This window comes from Zea mays, chromosome 7, assembly GCF_902167145.1.
Source record: "Zea mays cultivar B73 chromosome 7, Zm-B73-REFERENCE-NAM-5.0, whole genome shotgun sequence".
Classification (NCBI taxonomy): Eukaryota; Viridiplantae; Streptophyta; class Magnoliopsida; order Poales; family Poaceae; genus Zea; species Zea mays.
The window spans coordinates 185443739-185462895 of NC_050102.1; the positions used below are offsets into that span (position 1 = coordinate 185443739).

The 19157-nt window shown below is 55.2% G+C and overlaps 2 protein-coding genes across 2 annotated transcripts; both read left to right on the forward strand.

Annotated features, from left to right (window-relative positions):
* The first annotated feature begins 555 nt into the window (after window positions 1-555).
* Window positions 556-1596, forward strand: LOC109939203 (protein argonaute 18-like). The gene has a single exon (XM_020541228.2). The coding sequence runs from the start codon at window positions 556-558 to the stop codon at window positions 1594-1596; it is 1041 nt and encodes a 346-aa protein (XP_020396817.2).
* A 5952-nt stretch (window positions 1597-7548) lies between these two features.
* LOC100382710 (uncharacterized) lies at window positions 7549-8874 on the forward strand. The gene has a single exon (NM_001175433.1). It carries the CDS (start codon window positions 8111-8113, stop codon window positions 8765-8767), a length of 657 nt encoding a protein of 218 aa, NP_001168904.1. The 5' UTR covers window positions 7549-8110; the 3' UTR covers window positions 8768-8874.
* The last annotated feature ends 10283 nt before the right edge of the window (window positions 8875-19157 follow it).

Consider the following 19157-nt stretch of genomic DNA (forward strand, 5'->3'; position numbering starts at 1 on the left):
ACAAAATAGAACTAGTTCGAATATATTCGACAACTAAACTCCTCGAAGCATACCTCGCCTTACTGGTATTTCTAACTTAATCGTATACGCATAGGCAGCGTCTTATTTTACGATCATAAAACCAATAGTAAAAATAGCAATCGGCTCACCACATTACAACTCGATTTGGTAGTTGCCTGAACGACGACGGCCTTCAGCTGAAATCCTTGATCGAACATCTGGCGAGCGTGACCAACGAGCTAAGGCTGAGGCAAAGCTTGACGACGAGATCGTGTTTGAAGCGAGCTGGTGAGGTGGAGTTTGAGCAGAGGATGACGTGTTTGACGACTCGACAACAAATGATGCGACGACGAGCTAGGCAGGATCCGAGCTAATAGGTACAGTATGGGACAGCGACCAGCACGACAGACGAACTAAGTCGCAGCGAGGTCGACGACGAGATAGGGATTAAGGCCGAGCGAGCCGAGAGGGCGCGCAACGAGCAAGAAAAAGACTCGACGCGGGAGTTTGACGCGCACGTGAAGCTATCACCAGCGACAACACGACGATGGCGATATGAGCGAACGTGAATCGGCGCGGGCCAAACACCGAACAACCATGGCAGCGACTTGGGTGAGATCCAAACTAGAGCAGCAGCACACCGGCAAGCATGGACGGCTGGCGAACTCCGGTTTAGGCGAATGGAACGCGACACCGGGAGATAGTGCGCGCGTAGGGACTCGACGACAGACAGCGGCCATGTATGACGTGCCGCGCGGACGGGCGAGCGGTACACGAACTGGACAGAACCGAGCGCGCAGGCTCCACGGCGAACCAAGAAACCGGCTACGCGCAGGGGGCAGAGGACCGCACGCGCAAAGCGAGCAGCAAGACGACGGCGCGCAGGAACGCGACAAGCAGGGATCAGGGGCCAGCTCGGCACGGCAAAGGACTCGGCTGAGCTCGTGCAACAGGGAGCAGGGCGCGGTCAGGGAGATGGAGATAGGCGGCCGAGCGCCATGGGAGTTTGGGGAAGGAGCGAGTCGAGGGGACAGAGAAGACGCGCGGGGAAGCCACTCGGCGGAGCGCGCGTCAGGGACTCGACGGCGGTCATGGACGGAGCTCTGCTCGGGTTCAGGCGAGATTCGAGCTGGGGGCCAAGGACGCGGCTGGGGAGGGTCCGAGCAGAAGTTAGCCAAACGCGCAGAGGGAGCAGAGGGGCACCGCGAGGGGGCTCGAGCAGATCGCGGCGAGCTGGGACAATCCAGGAGCGGGGCGCCATGGGAGGGAGACCCGAGCAGAGGAGCTGAAGGGGGCGCTGGCCATGGGGGAGGCAAGGGAGCTGGGCGAGCGCATGACTGCAGAGGGAGTCGACCGGCTGGAAGGAACAGAGGGCGCCGTGGTTGGGGAGAAGTAGGGCGCGAGCAAGGAGACGGACGCCGCGGAAGCTGCCGCGGGGAGGGGGGGGGGGGGGGGAAGAAGACAGACTGGGCAGCGGGATCTTATCCCAGACCAGAGCGGCGGCTTGAGATATCCAAGCACTTGAGCGGCGGGAGGGAAAAATCTGGGGAGGAGAAGATGAGCTCGCGGCAGGAAGTATCACGGCTGGAGAGATGAACACCTGTAGCTGCCGTATTGATAAGGTTGAGTAAGGAATAAAAATCCCCAGCAAACGACGCGGAGAAGATGGATATTTCCTTTTTTTAAATAATTAAATGCAAATATCTAGTGTCTAGGATTTGTGAGAGTTTAAATGACTTGGTTCCAAACATATTTCAGACTACGCATTTTATTTTCTCAGATTTTAAAATAGGGAACCGAATTGGCTGGCAATTATTCCGATTTTGGTTGGTTCGGATTCAGTTTATTTAAACAGCCTGCTCCTAATAGTGTCTCTACCGAATTCGTATAGATTGCTCGAACAAGAGTGAAATAATTAAGGGACGTTTCTAATTTGTCTTAATCGATTAATTTAAATTTTGCACAGAATATTTTAGTCGTCGAGTTTAGACTAATTTGCCCGGGATAAAAATCATCCGAGTGATTCGGGCTTCCGAATTCGTATTCGCGCGAGCGATGAATTTTAAATAATCACCGGACGCACCGATTTTCGGAACAACAACGTTCCAAACATCACAAAAATTTAGGAAGAGCCCGGATGGATTAAAAACAAAGTCAAACTCGCGACAAACGAAACAGATGCGATATTTAAAATCGTGATAGGCGAAGATGATTAAAATTTAGCACCCGTTTTATCCACTGATATTACGTGTTTAAATCCGTACTTGTTGTAGGGCGGAATATAAACACCAGGGGTGTTACAGCCCTCCCCCCTTAAAAGAATCTCGTCCCGAGATTCAAAACGAAAGACTTCTAAGAGTAGAGAAGTATGTAACCCATGTCCATATCAGCGGTAATCATAAGGCAGTCTCAAGCGAAGACGAGTGTCTCAGAATGTTGTTTCTCTAGTGGACATAACATGTATCGCCTTAAGCTAATTTAGAGATGTCCAACAATAGAGACGGTGTCTGCCCGAGGAACACATAAGGTTTCATGTGTGCAGTTTGCTTTTTCTGATAACATTGTACTATCTGAGTCTATTGAGCAAGCGGTGAATGCGCAATTTTACCCAAACAGGATCAGATGCACCATCTTGGGTAAAACACCCAGAAAGAGGTTTACCAATAGGTGGTTACAGTAAGTTCATAGCACAGGGGACGGGTGTGGATGTCGAATACTGTCGCGGTTAACATATGGCTAACCCGAGAATTCAAGTCCACGAAAGATGATATAGATTCGAGAAATTCACCAGCGGAGGGATCTGTAGATGCGGACTTTGTAACCAGTCCATTTTATCCAGCACTAGTCACGGCTTGACTTGATCACACATGCTGGAGAAACACACGCGAGGCGATCGAGGCATGACTAGAGCGATGACTAGGGGGTTACTGGTCGACTTAATCTCGATTCTTGTAAGTACTTTCTCAGGATGGTTTGAACCAAAGTGAGTTCAGACAACTCGATAAAACGATCTCTAAACTCAACCTTCGTTCACAAAGCAGTTACAAGTTAGTAAAACCAAGTTGTTAAACTACTTTTGACATTGAGCAAGTCCTCTCAGTACCATTGGTAATCCAAGGGTTGAGAGTTCACCTTTGCTAACAGGAAATCATGCACTTGGGTAGAAATCCATTTGGTCACGTTGTTCATCCGTTTCTTCATACGAGATGAACGGATTTAGTTAGGGAGTACATGGATTAATAGGAGAGCGAATGAACAAACTCCTGCATTTCAGCAGCAGGGGAAGCAGATCTCTATTTTGAGAGCTAATCAATTATCTTTGAACACTAAAAAGCTCCAAGGCTTCACCTTTACACAAAGGATGCAAAGGGAACTTGCATGAGTAGTCACTACCAAGGTCAAGGGAAAAGAGACCATACATGGAAGTGGTATGCCCGTTTGATCCAACAGAGATGATAGATGCTGCTTGATCACTTGACAAGCAACACCAAAATCGTTTCAAGGAAGAGACCTTCGGGAGATAACACATCAGTGTAGTTCCATAATGGATCATGACTAGAGACCTTGATACCAGCATCCGACGAGTAGCACAACCCTGTGTGCGCATTCACAGGAGGCTCTCAGTTTCGCTGCGGCACCATAAGTCCTTGATCGTGACACCACTACCGAACTGGCACCAATAATGAATCTCACGTAGCAAAAATAGATTGTGCCAAGATAACGCATTGACATAGTCTCATAATGGATTACAACTACTAACTGTGATACCAGCGCGTGCCGAGTAGCACAACCATGTGTGCGCACACACAGAAGGCCCTCGGTTTCGTCACGGCACCACCGGTTTTAGTCATAACACCATTATCAAACATAACCAATAAGAAATCTCGCACATCACAAATAGACTGGGCAAGGGTGATAATATACAAAGAGATACACCTCCTGTATGAATAGTTATAGGTAGAGAGTCAAATAGATCATGGCCCGAGGAAATGAACAAGGTATGGCCATAACCTAAACTGTGTGGTGAGGGAGTACGATGGGAGACTGTAAGTTTAGCCCCAAGCATATCTCTATGCCCATCACAGAGAGTACAAGGGTCAAGGATTAGTATCTGATTAGATACAGATGGGAAACAATCATAAGATTAAGTTGGTATGCCTTCGATAGGTATGGGGGAAATCAAAGGCATCAAATTCAAGAAAATGGTCGGACACACTTTTCCTAGGTTGGGTTGATAATTCAACATGGCGATCCTTAAGAACAGGCGAACTGGTTAAGGTACATCAGCTTGCACCAATAAACAAGGGAATGGTTTTAGAAGGAAACATGACTCGAGATTCTTGTTTAAGCCTAGGCACAATTTATGTCCAACAAAAAAAATTATCTACACATTTATTTGCATGGGTTTAGTCATGGAGTGATAACGGAAAATTCAAATTTGGGTCATGGTTCACTAAATAAGAACATGGCCTAGTTTTGGGTTTAGGCAATCAAGTTACCAACCTTCTATCGGCACATCAAGCACAAGAGCAAACACATATAACACCTAAACAGATTACCTCAAGAATGGAGGACAGCTATTTCATCAAAGTTCATAATACCGCATTACACCACATTATTTACAATCACTGGTTACTGGAATAAAGATGAGAGAAGCATTTTGGGTGTATAGGTGACAAACATGATGCAACAATCAGGATGCATGCTCGTCCTATTCGTCCTCACTAATTTAGCCAACATATTGTGGCAATAACGTTCTATATTGGTGGCATACGTTCTCTCACGGTATTTTTCTAGTCGTCAGCTACACATACGTTTTCGAGGTTAGTGTACCTGCAGAAAATTCCATCACAGCCCAATTTCCCAATGATGCAGTTCACACATGACAGTTTATCACAGTTTATACTCCATATATTGCTATATGGAGGCCAGCTCATCATTAAGCGACGAGCCACGCATAGACGCTGTTGCCACACTTTAACCATAGGGCAACTCATTATGGTAACTCACCTTCTTACCTGAGCGTAGGTGCGTCGTTACAAGTACAATACACTTCTCAGTATTCCCATGTCTGTATACCCATACACATCCATGGGGTACTGAATTCCTAGAAAAGTAATTACTCCACATCGTAGCCTTCATATATACATATGTAAAACATGTATATAATCAAGCGCTTTTTATACTCTCCCCTAGACCGACGTTTGTTCGGTCATGCTCTCACATCTCACCTTACCTGAGCGTCGATCCATTGAAAAGTGAATGACCTTAAAAATAACAATACACATGTATGCAATACCCCCGGTTGTGGGTTATAGTTTTGAACTAAGCCACCTGATAGTCCTTAGTTTAGGGCTTAATAGAGGATGTTGCTAGCATTATAGTTTTTCAAAAGTATTTTTCAAAGCCAAACAATGTGTTTAGTTGAAAATAGGTTTTTCAAAACCAAAAAATTTGTTTTGAAAATACGTATGTGACTGTAGATAATTAATCCAGCTCCGATACCAGTTGTGGCAGAACCTCCCAAGTTATTGGGCCCACATGCACCTGTCCTTGTCTCAAAGACCTCAGACAGCTATGCATGTGCACCAGATAACTTAACAGGATCCATCCGATTGCCCAAGGACATCGGATAAACCACTTACAACCAGAACCGCGGGATTAAGTAAACATAAATCACACACACCAATATTTTGCAGCGGAAATCATATTACCAAATTTTACAAGTTACAAAAATTTTACTTCTTACATGATCAGAGTGATTACTACAGTGATTCAAGAAAGAAACTTTGAACTGTTATAAATTATTTATAGTTTTGAAATTTATGCTAGCTCAAGTGACCATCCTCAATAAGAAGATAAAGACGGGTATACTTATATAAGAAGGCCGAGCCCACCGGCACTTAACACCATCAACAGCAGCACAAGACTATAACCTGAAAAACAATAGGGAATAAATCCTGAGTATGGAATTACTCAGCAAGACTTACCCGACTAAAGAAAAGACTCTCAAGGGTATGCTGGAATTGGGAATCAAGGAGAGGCTTTAGCAAGAATCAACTTAGATACTTTTGCAGAAATATCTTACTAAAGTGAATCCTTACTTTCAATGTTTTAACACCAGATTAAATATTAATAGACTCTATTTGCATCTGGTCTAATTTCACCATCTCATCAATACAACATCATTTTTATTCTTGAGGTTCACATCCTGACTTAGGTTGTAGGGAAGTGACCAAGTCTTCATAACCGCGAAGGTACGGCGATCCGAATCGATTATACTCAGCTGAGGATCTCCGATCACACGACATATGTAGCACTTAACCCTTGCATATGTCAACCCGCCACCGAGGTTCTTAAGAACAGATCAGGTTCACGCCAACCGAGAGAACAGATACACCACCGTCCAGCCTCTTGCCACGAAGGGTACACACTACTCTCGCCACCGCTCCACGCCCATTGCGTGTTATCTTATTCTGGCCTTAGTCTGCCCGAGGCAAGGCTTACCCATGACGAGACATGTGACCAGTTAAAGGGTCCTCGACCAGCACGCCTACATACGCATTCAATCCTTAATCAACCTGGGTAGAACATCACGTGTTCCTAGCCCAAGTCTCGATTTAAGTACTTTCATCCTTAGAATTGTTTCTGTTCCTTAGGATGAAAAGAGCATTACAGGGAACTTTGCAGTAAGATCCCACCATTGCTCCCAATGAAAATAATCTTACAGGTAGAAGCCATCCTTTCTCGAGCTAGGCTAAGAATAACCACTATCCACAAGATCTAAGCAGGGCTAAGCATTTTTGTAAATCATGTTTTGATACTTTACCAGAAGTATCTATATAGGTGTGGATAGCAAGGAAGGCAATGCATCAAAAGGTTCCAAGCAACTCCTATAAACCGAATGCACATTTCACTAGACTTAAAGTGTGCAGAAATTATTTGAAAACACAAGAAAGGGGTTGCATGCACCGGGGCTTGCCTGGGTAACACTATGTTAGTGTTTGTTAGACGACGTCCACTTGACGATCATCCTTGTCCTAACACTTGATCAGACAGGTTCGTTCATCAGCATCTCCATGCGGAGTAGCCCGCGCTTGGTGTCGACTTGAGTCATCTTCCGCATCACGTGATTAATTATCGCACCTGAATGGAATGCATTATGCATATGAATGCATATAGACAGGAATATCATAAATCTAAATAGTGCTATACGATAGTGTATTAAACACCTAGTGGCGAGGCGTTGTACAATCTTACACGGAAACGCTAGTTATTAATATACGACTACGCGCAATAATCACGGTTTTCTAGATTAAACGAACCTAACGCAAACATCACGAACAACACATTAAACATAATCAGCCTAAACACAACTCATTAGCTAATTGGTTAAATGCTAAATTCATCCCCCACTTTATAAATTATACCCACTTGCTTCCCAAGAACCAATTTAATTTTATCAAACAATTATAATTTGTCAATAGTAATACTAACAATATTATTGTCTAGACATTTTAAAATACTAAATTTAACCTACATGTCACCGAAATACTATATTCTACAAAATAGAACTAGTTCGAATATATTCGGCAACTAAACTCCTCGAAGCATACCTCGCCTTACTGGTATTTCTAACTTAATCGTATACACGTATGTAGCATCTTATTTTACGATCATAGTAAAAATAGCGAATCGGCTCACCACATCACAACTTGATTTGGTAGTTGCCTGAACGACGACGGCCTTCAGCTGAAATCCTTGATCGAACATCTGGCGAGCGTGACCGACGAGCTAAGGCTGAGGCAAAGCTTGATGACGATATCGTGTTTGAAGCGAGCTGGTGAGGTGGAGTTTGAGTAGAGGACGACGTGTTTGACGACTCGACAGCAAATGATGCGACGAAGAGCTGGGCAGGATCCGAGCTAATAGGTACAGTATGAGACAACGACCAACACGACAGATGAACTAAGTCGCAGCGAGGTCGACGACGAGATAGGGATTAAGGCCGAGCGAGCCGAGAGGGCGCGCAACGAGCAGGAAAAAGACTCGACGCGGGAGTTTGACGCGCACGTGAAGCTATCACCAGCGACAACACAACGATGGCGATATGACCGAACCTGAATCGGCGCGGGCCAAACACCGGACAACCATGGCAGCGACTTGGGCGAGATCTAAACTAGAGCAGCAGCACACCGGCAAGCATGGACGGCTGGCGAACTCCGGTTTAGGCGAATGGAACGCGACAACGGGAGATGGTGCGCGCGTAGGGACTCGACGACGGACAGCGGCCATGTATGACATGCCGCGCGGACGGGCGAGCGGTACACGAACTGGACAGAACCGGGCGAGCGGTACACGAACTGGACAGAACCGAGCGCGCAGGCTCCACGGCGAACCAAGAAACCGGCTACGCGCAGGGAGCAGAGGACCTCACGCGCAAAGCGAGCAGCAAGACGACGACGCGCAGGAACACGGCAAGCAGGGATCAGGGGCCAGCTCGGCACGGCAAAGGACTCGGCTGAGCTCGTGCAACAGGGAGCAGGGCGCGGTCAGGAAGATGGAGATAGGCGGCCGAGCGCCATGGGAGTTTGGGGAAGGAGCGAGTCGAGGGGACAGAGAAGACGCGTGGGGAAGCCACTCGGCGGAGCGCGCGTCAGGGACTCGACGGCGGTCATGGACGGAGCTCTGCTCGGGTTCAGGCGAGATTCGAGCTGGGGGCCAAGGACGCGACTGGGGAGAAGACAGACTGGACAGCGGGATCTAATCCCAGACTAGAGCGGCGGCTTGAGATATCCAAGCACTTGAGCGGCGGGAGGGAAAAATCTGGGGAGGAGAAGATGAGCTCGCGGCAGGAAGTATCACGGCTGGAGAGATGAACACCTGTAGCTGCCGTATTGATAAGGTTGAGTAAGGAATAAAAATCCCCAGCAAACGACGCGGAGAAGATGGGTATTTCCTTTTTTTTAAATAATTAAATGCAAATATCTAGTGTCTAGAATTTGTGAGAGTTTAAATGACTTGGTTCCAAATATATTTCAGACTACGCATTTTATTTTCTCAGATTTTGAAATAGGGAACCGAATTGGCTTGCAATTATTCCGATTTTGGTTGGTTCGGGTCCAGTTTATTTAAACAGCCTTGTCGGCGTTTCGAGACCGGGGGGTCCCTAAGCCGACGAGTGAGTGTGCCGCGTGCCCCAGCCCAGATGGGTCGAGCGCGTGGGCGAGCGCGAAGGGGGGAAGGCGAGGTGGCCGGAGACGGGCGTGACAGAGGTGGAAATCCCGCGGCCTTCGTGTTCGTCCCGCGCCCACGTCGGGTGCGCTTGCAGTAGGGGGTTACAAGCGTCCACGCGGGTGAGGGAAGCGAGCGGCCCCAAGAGAGCGCCTGTCCCGTCCTCGCTCCCGCGCGGCCAACCTTCTCTAAGAAGGCCCTGGTCCTTCCTTTTATAGTCGTAAGGAGAGGATCCAGGTGTACAATGGGGGTGTAGCAGAGTGCTACGTGTCTAGCGGAGGGAGACCTAGCGCCCTAAGTACATGCCAATGTGGCAGCCGGAGAGATCTTGGCACCCTGTTGGTGTGATGTCGTGGCTGTCGGAGGAGCAACGGAGCTTGGCGGAGGACAACTGTCGGAGCGGTCGAGTCTTTGCTGACGTCCCCCTGCTTCCGTAAGGGAGCTGAGAGCCGCCGTCGTCACAGGGCACGCGGGGCGCCATCATTGCCTATCTGGCGGAGCTAGCCAGATGGGACACCGGTCTTGTTCTCCGCGGCCCGAGTCGGCTCGGGGTAGAGTGATGATGGCGCTCCCTGTTGACGTGGCGGGCCTGTGCCCTAGGTCGGGCGACGTGGGGGCTCCTCCGAAGCTGGGGTCGAGTCTGTCTTCCATTGCCGAGGCCGAGCCCGAGCCCCTGGGTCGGGCGAGGCGGAGGTCGTTCAGCAGAGGCCAGGGCGGAGTCCGAGCCCTGGGGTCGGGTGAAGCGGAGTTCGTCGTCTTCCGGGTCTTAGCCCGAGTCCGAGCCCTGGGTCGGGCGGAGCGGAGTTCGCCGTCTTCCGGGTCTTAGCCCGAGTCCGAGCCCTGGGGTCGGGCGGAGCGGAGTTCGCCGTCTTCCGGGTCTTAGCCCGAGTCCGAGCCCTGGGGTCGGGCGGAGCGGAGTTCGCCGTCTTCCGGGTCTTAGCCCGAGTCCGAGCCCTGGGTCGGGCGGAGCGGAGTTCGCCGTCTTCCGGGTCTTAGCCCGAGTCCGAGCCCTAGGTCGGGCGGAGCGGAGTTTCCTATGGCGCCTTTGGCAGGGCCTGACTGCCTGTCAGTCTCACTCTGTCAAGTGGCACTGGAGTCAGAGTGGCGCAGGCGGCGCTGTCCTTCTGATAGACCGGTCAGTGGTGCGGCGAAGTGACGGCGGTCACTTCGGCTCTGCCGGGGGGCGCGCGTCAGGATAAAGGTGTCAGGCCACCTTTGCGTTAAATGCTCCTGCGACTCGGTCGGTCGGTGCGGCGATTTAGTCAGGGTTGCTTCTTAGCGAAGGCAAGGCCTCGGGCGAGCCGGAGATGTGTCCGCCGTTAAAGGGGGGCCTCGGGCGAGACGGAAATCCCTCGGGGTCGGCTGCCCTTGTCCGAGGCTAGGCTCGGACGAGGCGTGATCGAGTCGCTCGTATGGACAGATCCCTGACTTAATCGCACCCATCAGGCCTCTACAGCTTTATGCTGATGGGGGTTACCAGCTGAGAATTAGGCGTCTTGAGGGTACCCCTAATTATGGTCCCCGACAGTAGCCCCCGAGCCTCGAAGGGAGTGTTAGCACTCGCTTGGAGGCTTTCGTCGCACTTTTTTGCAAGGGGACCAGCCTTTCTCGGTTGCATTTTGTTCCGGTGGGTGCGCGAGCGCACCCGCCGGGTGTAGCCCCCGAGGCCTCGGAGGAGTGGTTTCACTCCTTCGAGGTCTTAATGCCTTGCGTAATGCTTCGGCTGGTCTGGTTGTTCCCTCATGCGAACTGGCCGTAGCCCGGGTGAACGGTCGGGGCCCAAGCTCTCGGGCTGGTATGTTGACGCTGTCAACGGTTCGGCCGGAGCCGGGTTTGCGAGAGCAGCCCCCGAGCCTCCGCACAGGGCGAGAGGGCGATCAGGGACAGACTCGGCTTTTTTTACATACGCCCCTACGTCGCCTTTCCGCAAGGAGGAGGGGGGGAGTGCGCCATGTTACCCTCGATGGGCACCGAACATGGTGTCTCCGGTGAGCTGCAAGCGGGTAATCCGAGTGGACGTCCGTGCCCCGTTCGTTAGGGGTCGGCTAGGGGCCCAGAGGCACACCCAAAAGTACCTGCGGGTGATCTGCCGGACCCGGTCCCCTGGCGACGGGGTCCGAGGGCTCGATGCCTCCCTCCGATGGGATTCCGTTACAAGATCGCTCCCGCTGGTCTCGGAAATGTCCTAGGGTACCTCGGGAGCGCAGCCCGAGCCTTGGTTATGTATCGAACGTACCCCTGGTCATCCCTCGCTCGGCGTCTGAGGCGACTGTGAACCCTTCGGGGGCCAGCCTTCGATCCCCTGATCAGTAATGGGCGCGGAGCCCGAGTAGCCTGAGGCGGCCGTGGAGCCCTTCGGGGGGCTGGCCTTCGAACCTCTGACCAGTAGTGGGTGTAGGGCCCACGCGATCTGAGGCGACTGTTGAACCCCTTGGAGGGCCAGCCTTCGAACCTCTGATCAGTAGGGGGGCTCGGAGCCTGGTTCCTTCACAGGGAAGGATCCTTTTCAGGGTATCCCCCTTTCCCAGTCCCTGTTGCAAGAGATAGAGAAAGAGGAAAAAAGGAAAAGGATACGAAATCGAACGACGTGGCGTACCTTTTTTGGCGCGGTTATTACGGCGAAGGCGAAGCGTCGTCCGCTTCTTCTGCCAGAAACGCCGCCTGTCCCGCCGCGGAGTTAATGCGACGGGGCGAGTGGTTGGCGGGGCGGCCGTTGCGCGTGCGCGAGCCATTCGAGGGACGGATCACGGGTGCGCCGTCTTCACGCCGTGAGAGGAGGCTCTCTTGCTGCCCCTGGATGGGACGTGAGCCTGGCTGACGACGTGACCGCTGCTCCCGCCCGCCTGCCACCGTCATTACTGCCGGTCCACTTTCGGCCGCATTGACCGTCGCGCCAGGCTGGCGCCGCTGGGTCGTGCGCTGGGTCGCCTCGAGTCGCGGCATTGGTTCCGCAACCGAAGAGGCGCGACGGTGGCGCAAGTGGCGGTGCAGTTGCCTGCATGCAGCATCCGGCGCGCCGGTTGCGTGACGTGTGGGCCTGGGCCCCCGTGCTGGCGCGCTGGGAGTCGGAGAAGCGTGTCCACTTGGCGCGGTTGCATGCCGCCTGCATGGCTGCCCACTCCTTCCGCCCGTTGGTCTGGGCAAAAGTGGGGGGTCGCTTGTAACCGCTGGGCGGTTGTGTGCACCACGCGCGGCGCTTTGGCTTCTTCTGCTCTGAGCCGGTTTGCATGACATGCGGGACCAAGCCCCCGCGCCGCAGGGGAGGGCCTTGGAGCGTGTTGGAGAAGACTCAGCCCGTGGCGTTTAGGGGCGCAGGTAGGGAGAGTTGCCTTTAAAAGGAGGGCGACCCCAGGGACTGCTGGTACCGCGCCGAGTGTAGTAAGGCCTTGTCCCGAGCCTCTTCCAGCTGGTCCAGCGAGTCTTCTCGGCTAGCTTGGTTGCTTTGATCGTTGTAGGCCCTCATCCTCGGGGAGCCGTATTCCAGGTCAGTGGGCAAGATGGCCTCGGCCCCGTAGACCAGGAAGAACGGCGTGAAACCCGTGGCTCGGCTTGGCGTTGTCCTCAGGCTCCAGATCACCGAGGGGAGTTCCTTCATCCATCGCTTGCCGAACTTGTTGAGGTCGTTGTAAATCCGGGGCTTGAGCCCTTGTAGAATCATGCCGTTGGCACGCTCTACTTGCCCATTCGACATGGGATGAGCCACGGCGGCCCAGTCCACCCGGATGTGGTGATCCTCGCAAAAATCCAAGAATTTTTTGCCGGTGAACTGGGTACCGTTGTCAGTGATGATGGAGTTTGGGACCCCGAAGCGATGGATGATGTTGGTGAAGAACGCCACCGCCTGCTCGGACCTGATGTTGTTCAGGGGTCGGACCTCGATCCACTTGGAGAATTTGTCGATGGCGACCAGCAGGTGCGTGTAGCCCCCGGGCGCCTTCTGCAAGGGACCGACGAGGTCCAGACCCCATACAGCAAAGGGCCAGGTGATGGGTATCGTCTGCAGAGCCTGAGCGGGCAGGTGGGTCTGCTTCGCATAGAATTGGCACCCTTCGCAGGTGCGGACAATTCTAGTGGCGTCAGCCACCGCCGTTGGCCAGTAGAAGCCTTGCCGGAAAGCATTCCCGACAAGGGCTCGAGGCGCTGCATGATGGCCGCAAGCCCCCGAGTGTATTTCTTGCAGGAGTTCCTGTCCTTCGGCGATGGAGATGCATCGCTAGAGGATGCCCGAGGGGCTGCGGTGGTAGAGCTCCTCCTCATCGCCCAGCAAGACGAACGACTTGGCGCGTCGCGCTACTCGCCGAGCCTCGGCTTGGTCGAGGGGTAGCTCTCCTTGGCGGAGATATTGCAGATACGGGGCCTGCCAATTTCGATCAGGCGTGGCCCCGCTCTGCTCCTCCTCGACGTCCAGTGCCTCGCCCTCGGGGGCAGAGGGTACCTTGGGCTGAACCGAGGACGCCTCGGGCTGAGCCGAGGGTGCCTTGGGCTGTGCCGAGGGTGCCTCGGGCTCGGGCGTGTCGTCGATCTTGACGGAGGGTTGATGCAGATCCCGGGAGAAGACGTCCGGGGGAACCGTTGTTCGCCCCGAGGCTATTTTAGCCAGCTCGTCCGCAGTCTCGTTGTAGCGCCGAGCGATGTGGTTAAGCTCGAGCCCGTAGAACTTGTCTTCCAGGCGCCGAACCTCATCGCAGTAGGCCTCCATCTTCGGGTCGCGGCAGTGGGAGTTCTTCATGACTTGGTCGATGACGAGCTGCGAGTCACCGCGGGCGTCGAGGCGTCTGACCCCTAGCTCGATGGCGATCCGCAACCCGTTGACCAGAGCCTCGTACTCAGCCACATTGTTGGACGCCGGGAAATGGAGGCGTAGCACGTAGCGTAGGTGCTTCCCGAGGGGCGAGATGAAGAGTAGGCCCGCGCCGGCTCCCGTCTTCATCAGCGACCCGTCGAAAAACATAGTCCAGAGCTCCGGTTGGATCGGAGCCGTCGGCAGCTGGGTGTCGACCCATTCGGCTACGAAGTCCGCCAACACCTGGGACTTGATGGCCTTCCGAGGGGCAAACGAGATCGTTTCGCCCATGATTTCCACCGCCCACTTTGCGATCCTGCCCGAGGCCTCTCGGCACTGGATGATCTCCCCCAGGGGGAAGGATGACACCACAGTTACCGGATGAGACTCGAAGTAATGTCGCAACTTCCGCCTCGTCAGGATCACTGCATACAGCAGCTTCTGAACTTGTGGGTAGCGGATCTTGGTTTCGGACAGTACCTCGCTGACGAAGTAGACTGGCCTCTGAACGGGCAATGCATGCCCTTCTTCTTGCCTCTCGACCACAATCGCGGCGCTAACCACCTGAGTGGTCGCGGCGACGTAGACCAAGAGGGCTTCTCCATCAGCTGGGGGCGCCAAGATGGGCGCCTTTGTAAGGAGCGCCTTCAGGTTCCCGAGAGCTTCCTCGGCCTCAGGGGTCCAAGCGAAACACTCGGCCTTCCTTAAGAGGCGGTACAGAGGTAGACCTCTTTCGCCGAGGCGTGAGATGAAACGGCTCAGGGCCGCGAGACATCCCATGACCCTCTGTACGCCTTTTAAGTCCTTGATGGGCCCCATGCTGGTGATGGCTGCGATCTTCTCCGGGTTGGCCTCGATGCCTCGCTCGGAGACGATGAACCCCAGGAGCATGCCCCGGGGCACCCCGAAGACACACTTCTCGGGATTGAGCTTGACTCCTTTCGCCTTGAGACATCGGAATGTCACTTCAAGGTCGGAGAGGAGGTCGGAAGCCTTCCTTGTCTTGACTACGATGTCATCGACGTAGGCCTCGACTGTGCGACCGATGTGTTCGCCGAACACATGGTTCATGCACCGCTGGTACGTCGCGCCCGCGTTCCTCAAACCGAATGGCATGGTGACGTAGCAGTACATGCCGAAGGGCGTGATGAAAGAAGTCGCGAGCTGGTCGAACTCTTTCATCGGGATTTGGTGATACCCTGAGTAGGCATCGAGAAAGGACAGGGTTTCGCACCCAGCATTGGAATCCACGATTTGATCGATGCGAGGTAGAGGGTAGGGAACCTTCGGACATGCTTTGTTGAGACCAGTGTAGTCCACACACATCCGCCGTTTCCCCCCTTTCTTCCTCACAAGCACAGGGTTGGCAAGCCATTCGGGATGGAATACCTCTTTGATGAACCCTGCTGCCATTAGCTTGTGGATCTCCTCGCTTATCACTTTGCGCTTCTCCTCGTCGAATCGGCGCAGAGGCTGCCTGACGGGTCGGGCTCCGGCCCGAATATCCAGCGAGTGCTTGGCGACATCCCTCGGTATGCCGGGCATGTCCGAGGGACTCCACGCAAAGACGTCGGCGTTTGCATGGAGAAAGTCGACGAGCACTGCTTCCTATTTGGGGTCGAGCCCGGAACCGATCCGGATCTGCTTGGAGGTGTCGCCGCTGGGGTCGAGAGGGATGGCCTTAACCGTCTCCGCTGGCTCGAAGTTGCCGGCATGTCGCTTCACGTCTGGCACCTCTTTGGAGAGGTTCTCCAAGTCGGCGATGAGGGCCTTGGATTCAGCGAGGGCCTCGGCGTACTCCACGCACTCCACGTCGCATTCGAACGCGTGTTTGTACGTGGGGCCGACGGTGATGACCCCGTTGGGGCCCGACATCTTGAGCTTCAGGTAGGTGTAGTTGGGGACGGCCATGAACTTCGCGTAGCATGGCCTTCCCAGTACCGCGTGGTAGGTTCCTCAGAACCCGACCACCTCGAACGTCAAGGTCTCCCTTCGGAAGTTGGAGGGCGTTCCGAAGCAGACGGGAAGGTCGAGTTGTCTGAGGGGCTGGAAGCGCTTCCCAGGGATGATCCCGTGGAAGGGCGCAGCGCCTGCTCGGACGGAGGACAGATCGACACGCAGGAGCCTGAGGGTCTCGGCGTAAATGATGTTGAGGCAGCTGCCCCCGTCCATCAGGACCTTGGTGAGCCTGACGTCGCCGACGATGGGGTCGACGACGAGCGGGTATTTCCCCGGGCTCGGCACGTGGTCGGGGTGGTCAGCTCGGTCGAAGGTGATGGGCTTGTCGGACCAGTCTAGGTAGACTGGCGCTGCCACCTTCGCCGAGCAGACCTCCCGGCGCTCTTGCTTGCGATGCCGAGCTGAGGCATTCGCCGCATGCCCACCGTAGATCATGAAGCAGTCGCGGACCTCGGGGAATCCTCCCACTTGGTGATCTTCCTTCTTATCGTCGTCGCGGGCCCTGCCACCCTCTGCGGGCGGGCCGACCCTGTGGAAGTGGCGCCGAAGCATGACGCACTCCTCGAGGGTGTGCTTGACGGGCCCCTGATGGTAGGGGCACGGCTCCTTGAGCATCTTGTCGAAGAGGTTAGCACCTCCGGGGGGCTTCCGAGGGTTCTTGTACTCCGCGGCGGCGACAAGGTCCGCGTCGGCGGCGTCGCGTTTCGATTGCGACTTCTTCTTGCCTTTCTTCTTGGCGCCGCGCGGGGTAGACGCCTCGGGAGCCTCTTCCGATGGGCGGCCCTGGGGCTGCTTGTCCTTTCGGAAGATAGCCTCGACCGCCTCCTGGCTAGAGGCGAACTTGGTGGCGATGTCCATCAGCTCGCTCGCCCTGGTGGGGGTCTTGCGACCCAACTTACTCACCAGGTCACGGCAGGTGGTGCCGGCAAGGAACGCGCCGATGACATCCGAGTCGGTGATGTTGGGCAGCTCGGTGCGCTGCTTCGAGAATCACCGGATGTAGTCCCGGAGCGACTCTCCCGGCTGCTGCCGGCAGCTCCGGAGGTCCCAGGAATTCCCGGGGCGCACGTACGTGCCCTGGAAATTGCCGGCGAAGGCTTGGACCAAATCATCCCAGTTGGAGATCTGCCCCGGAGGCAGGTGCTCCAACCAGGCGCGAGCGGTGTCGGAGAGGAACAGGGGGAGGTTACGGATGATGAGGTTGTTGTCGTCCGTTCCACCCAGCTGGCAGGCCAGGCGGTAGTCTGCGAGCCACAGTTCCGGTCTCGTTTCCCCCGAGTACTTTGTGATAGTAGTCGGGGGTCGGAACCGGGTCGGGAACGGCGCCCGTCGGATGGCCCGACTGAAGGCCTGTGGACCGGGTGGTTCGGGCGAGGGACTCCGATCCTCCCCGCTGTCATAGCGTCCCCCACGCCTGGGGTGGTAGCCTCGGTGCACCCTTTCGTCGAGGTGGGCCCGACGGTCGCGTCGATGGTGCTCGTTGCCGAGGTGGCCCGGGGCCGTAGGCGCGGTGTTGCGCGTGCGCCCAGTGTAGACCGAGGCTTCCCGCATGAATCGGGAAGTCGCGGCGTGAGGTTCCGAGGGGTATCCCTGCCTTCGGGAGGCAGAGCTCTCGGCCCGTCGGGCCGCAGCGCCTTCCAGGAGATTCTTGAGCTCTCCCTGGATTCGCCGACCCTCGGTGGTTGATGGCTCCGGCATCGCGCGAAGGAGCATCGCTGCGGCTGCCAGGTTCTGACCGACCCCGCTGGATGCGGGCGGCGGCCTGACCCTGACGTCGTTGGCGACGCGGTGCTGGAATCCTTGGGGCAGGTGACGTATTTCTCCGGCCGGGGGTTGGCCCGCCCATACCTGCCCGACGTCCTGACGGATTGGCTCAAGCGCTCCTGCTCCCTCGTCGAGCCTGGCCTGCGCCCCGCGGACTTGCTCGAGCTGTGGGTCCTGACCCCCCGCCGGAACGGGGACCACAGCTAGCTCCCGCGGGATGTCGACGCGAGGCACCTGCCTAGGAAGATCACCGTCCTCCGGCATGCCGAGATGGTTGCCTTCGGAGGGATCCCCTAGCTCGACGTGGAAACATTCGCGGCTTGGGCCGCAGTCCTCGTCGTCAAGGCTGCGGCTACCGTCAGAACAGTCGGAGAGGCAGTAGTCACACGCGGTCATAAAGTCCCGCATGGCACTGGGGTTGCCAAATCCGGAGAAATCCCAAAAGATGCTGGGATCGTCATCTTCCTCGGACCCAGAGGGCCCGTAGGTCGAGATGTCCGTCAATCGGTCCCAAGGCGACCGCATACGAAACCCCAGAGGGGTTGCACTCGCCTCAACGAGAGCGCCCGCCAAAGCAAGGTCGCTAGGCGGGTTGAGGCCGAGTCGAAATGACATAAGATGGGAATCAGTCAGTACCTTTTGGTCGACGAGGAGTGACATAGTCACGTCGGGGACTGGTTGCACCGTCGTCTCAGGTTCGAGGGCGACGTCCTGCAAGCTTTCCGCGAGCGCGCTGGCGTCATCCTCTTGCTTGGGATCGGTGTGTCGCGAGGGGACGGCGCTTGCCTTCGTCTCGAACGCGAGGTCGACGCCCGGCGTGCCTTCCGTTGGGGCGTCGGGGACGTCGATTCGCTCGACGGCCGACGAAGCGCGGCCTCCCGCTTGGCCTTGGTTGCCCCGCGTCCTCCTCCGTTGGCGGGGGAGAGGACGGGGCGAGCTCGAATGTTGTTCTTCCACCACGCGGGGAAGATGTCGTCGGTTCCGCCGCCGGCGGGCGGGTTGTCGGCCGCCATTGTCGTTGTCGCGCGGCGGTGGAAGGAGTATCATGTCGTAGCTGCCGTCGAAGGACATGAACTCAAGACTCCCGAAACGGAGCACCGTCCCGGGCCGGAGAGGTTGCTGGAGACTGCCCATCTGGAGCTTGACGGGAAGCTGTTCGTCAGCACACAGCAGGCCCCTACCTGGCGCGCCAACTGTCGGCGTTTCGAGACCGGGGGGTCCCTAAGCCGACGAGTGAGTGTGCCGCGTGCCCCAGCCCAGATGGGTCGAGCGCGTGGGCGAGCGCGAAGGGGGGAAGGCGAGGTGGCCGGAGATGGGCGTGAGAGAGGTGGAAATCCCGCGGCCTTCGTGTTCGTCCCGCGCCCAGGTCGGGTGCGCTTGCAGTAGGGGGTTACAAGCGTCCACGCGGGTGAGGGAA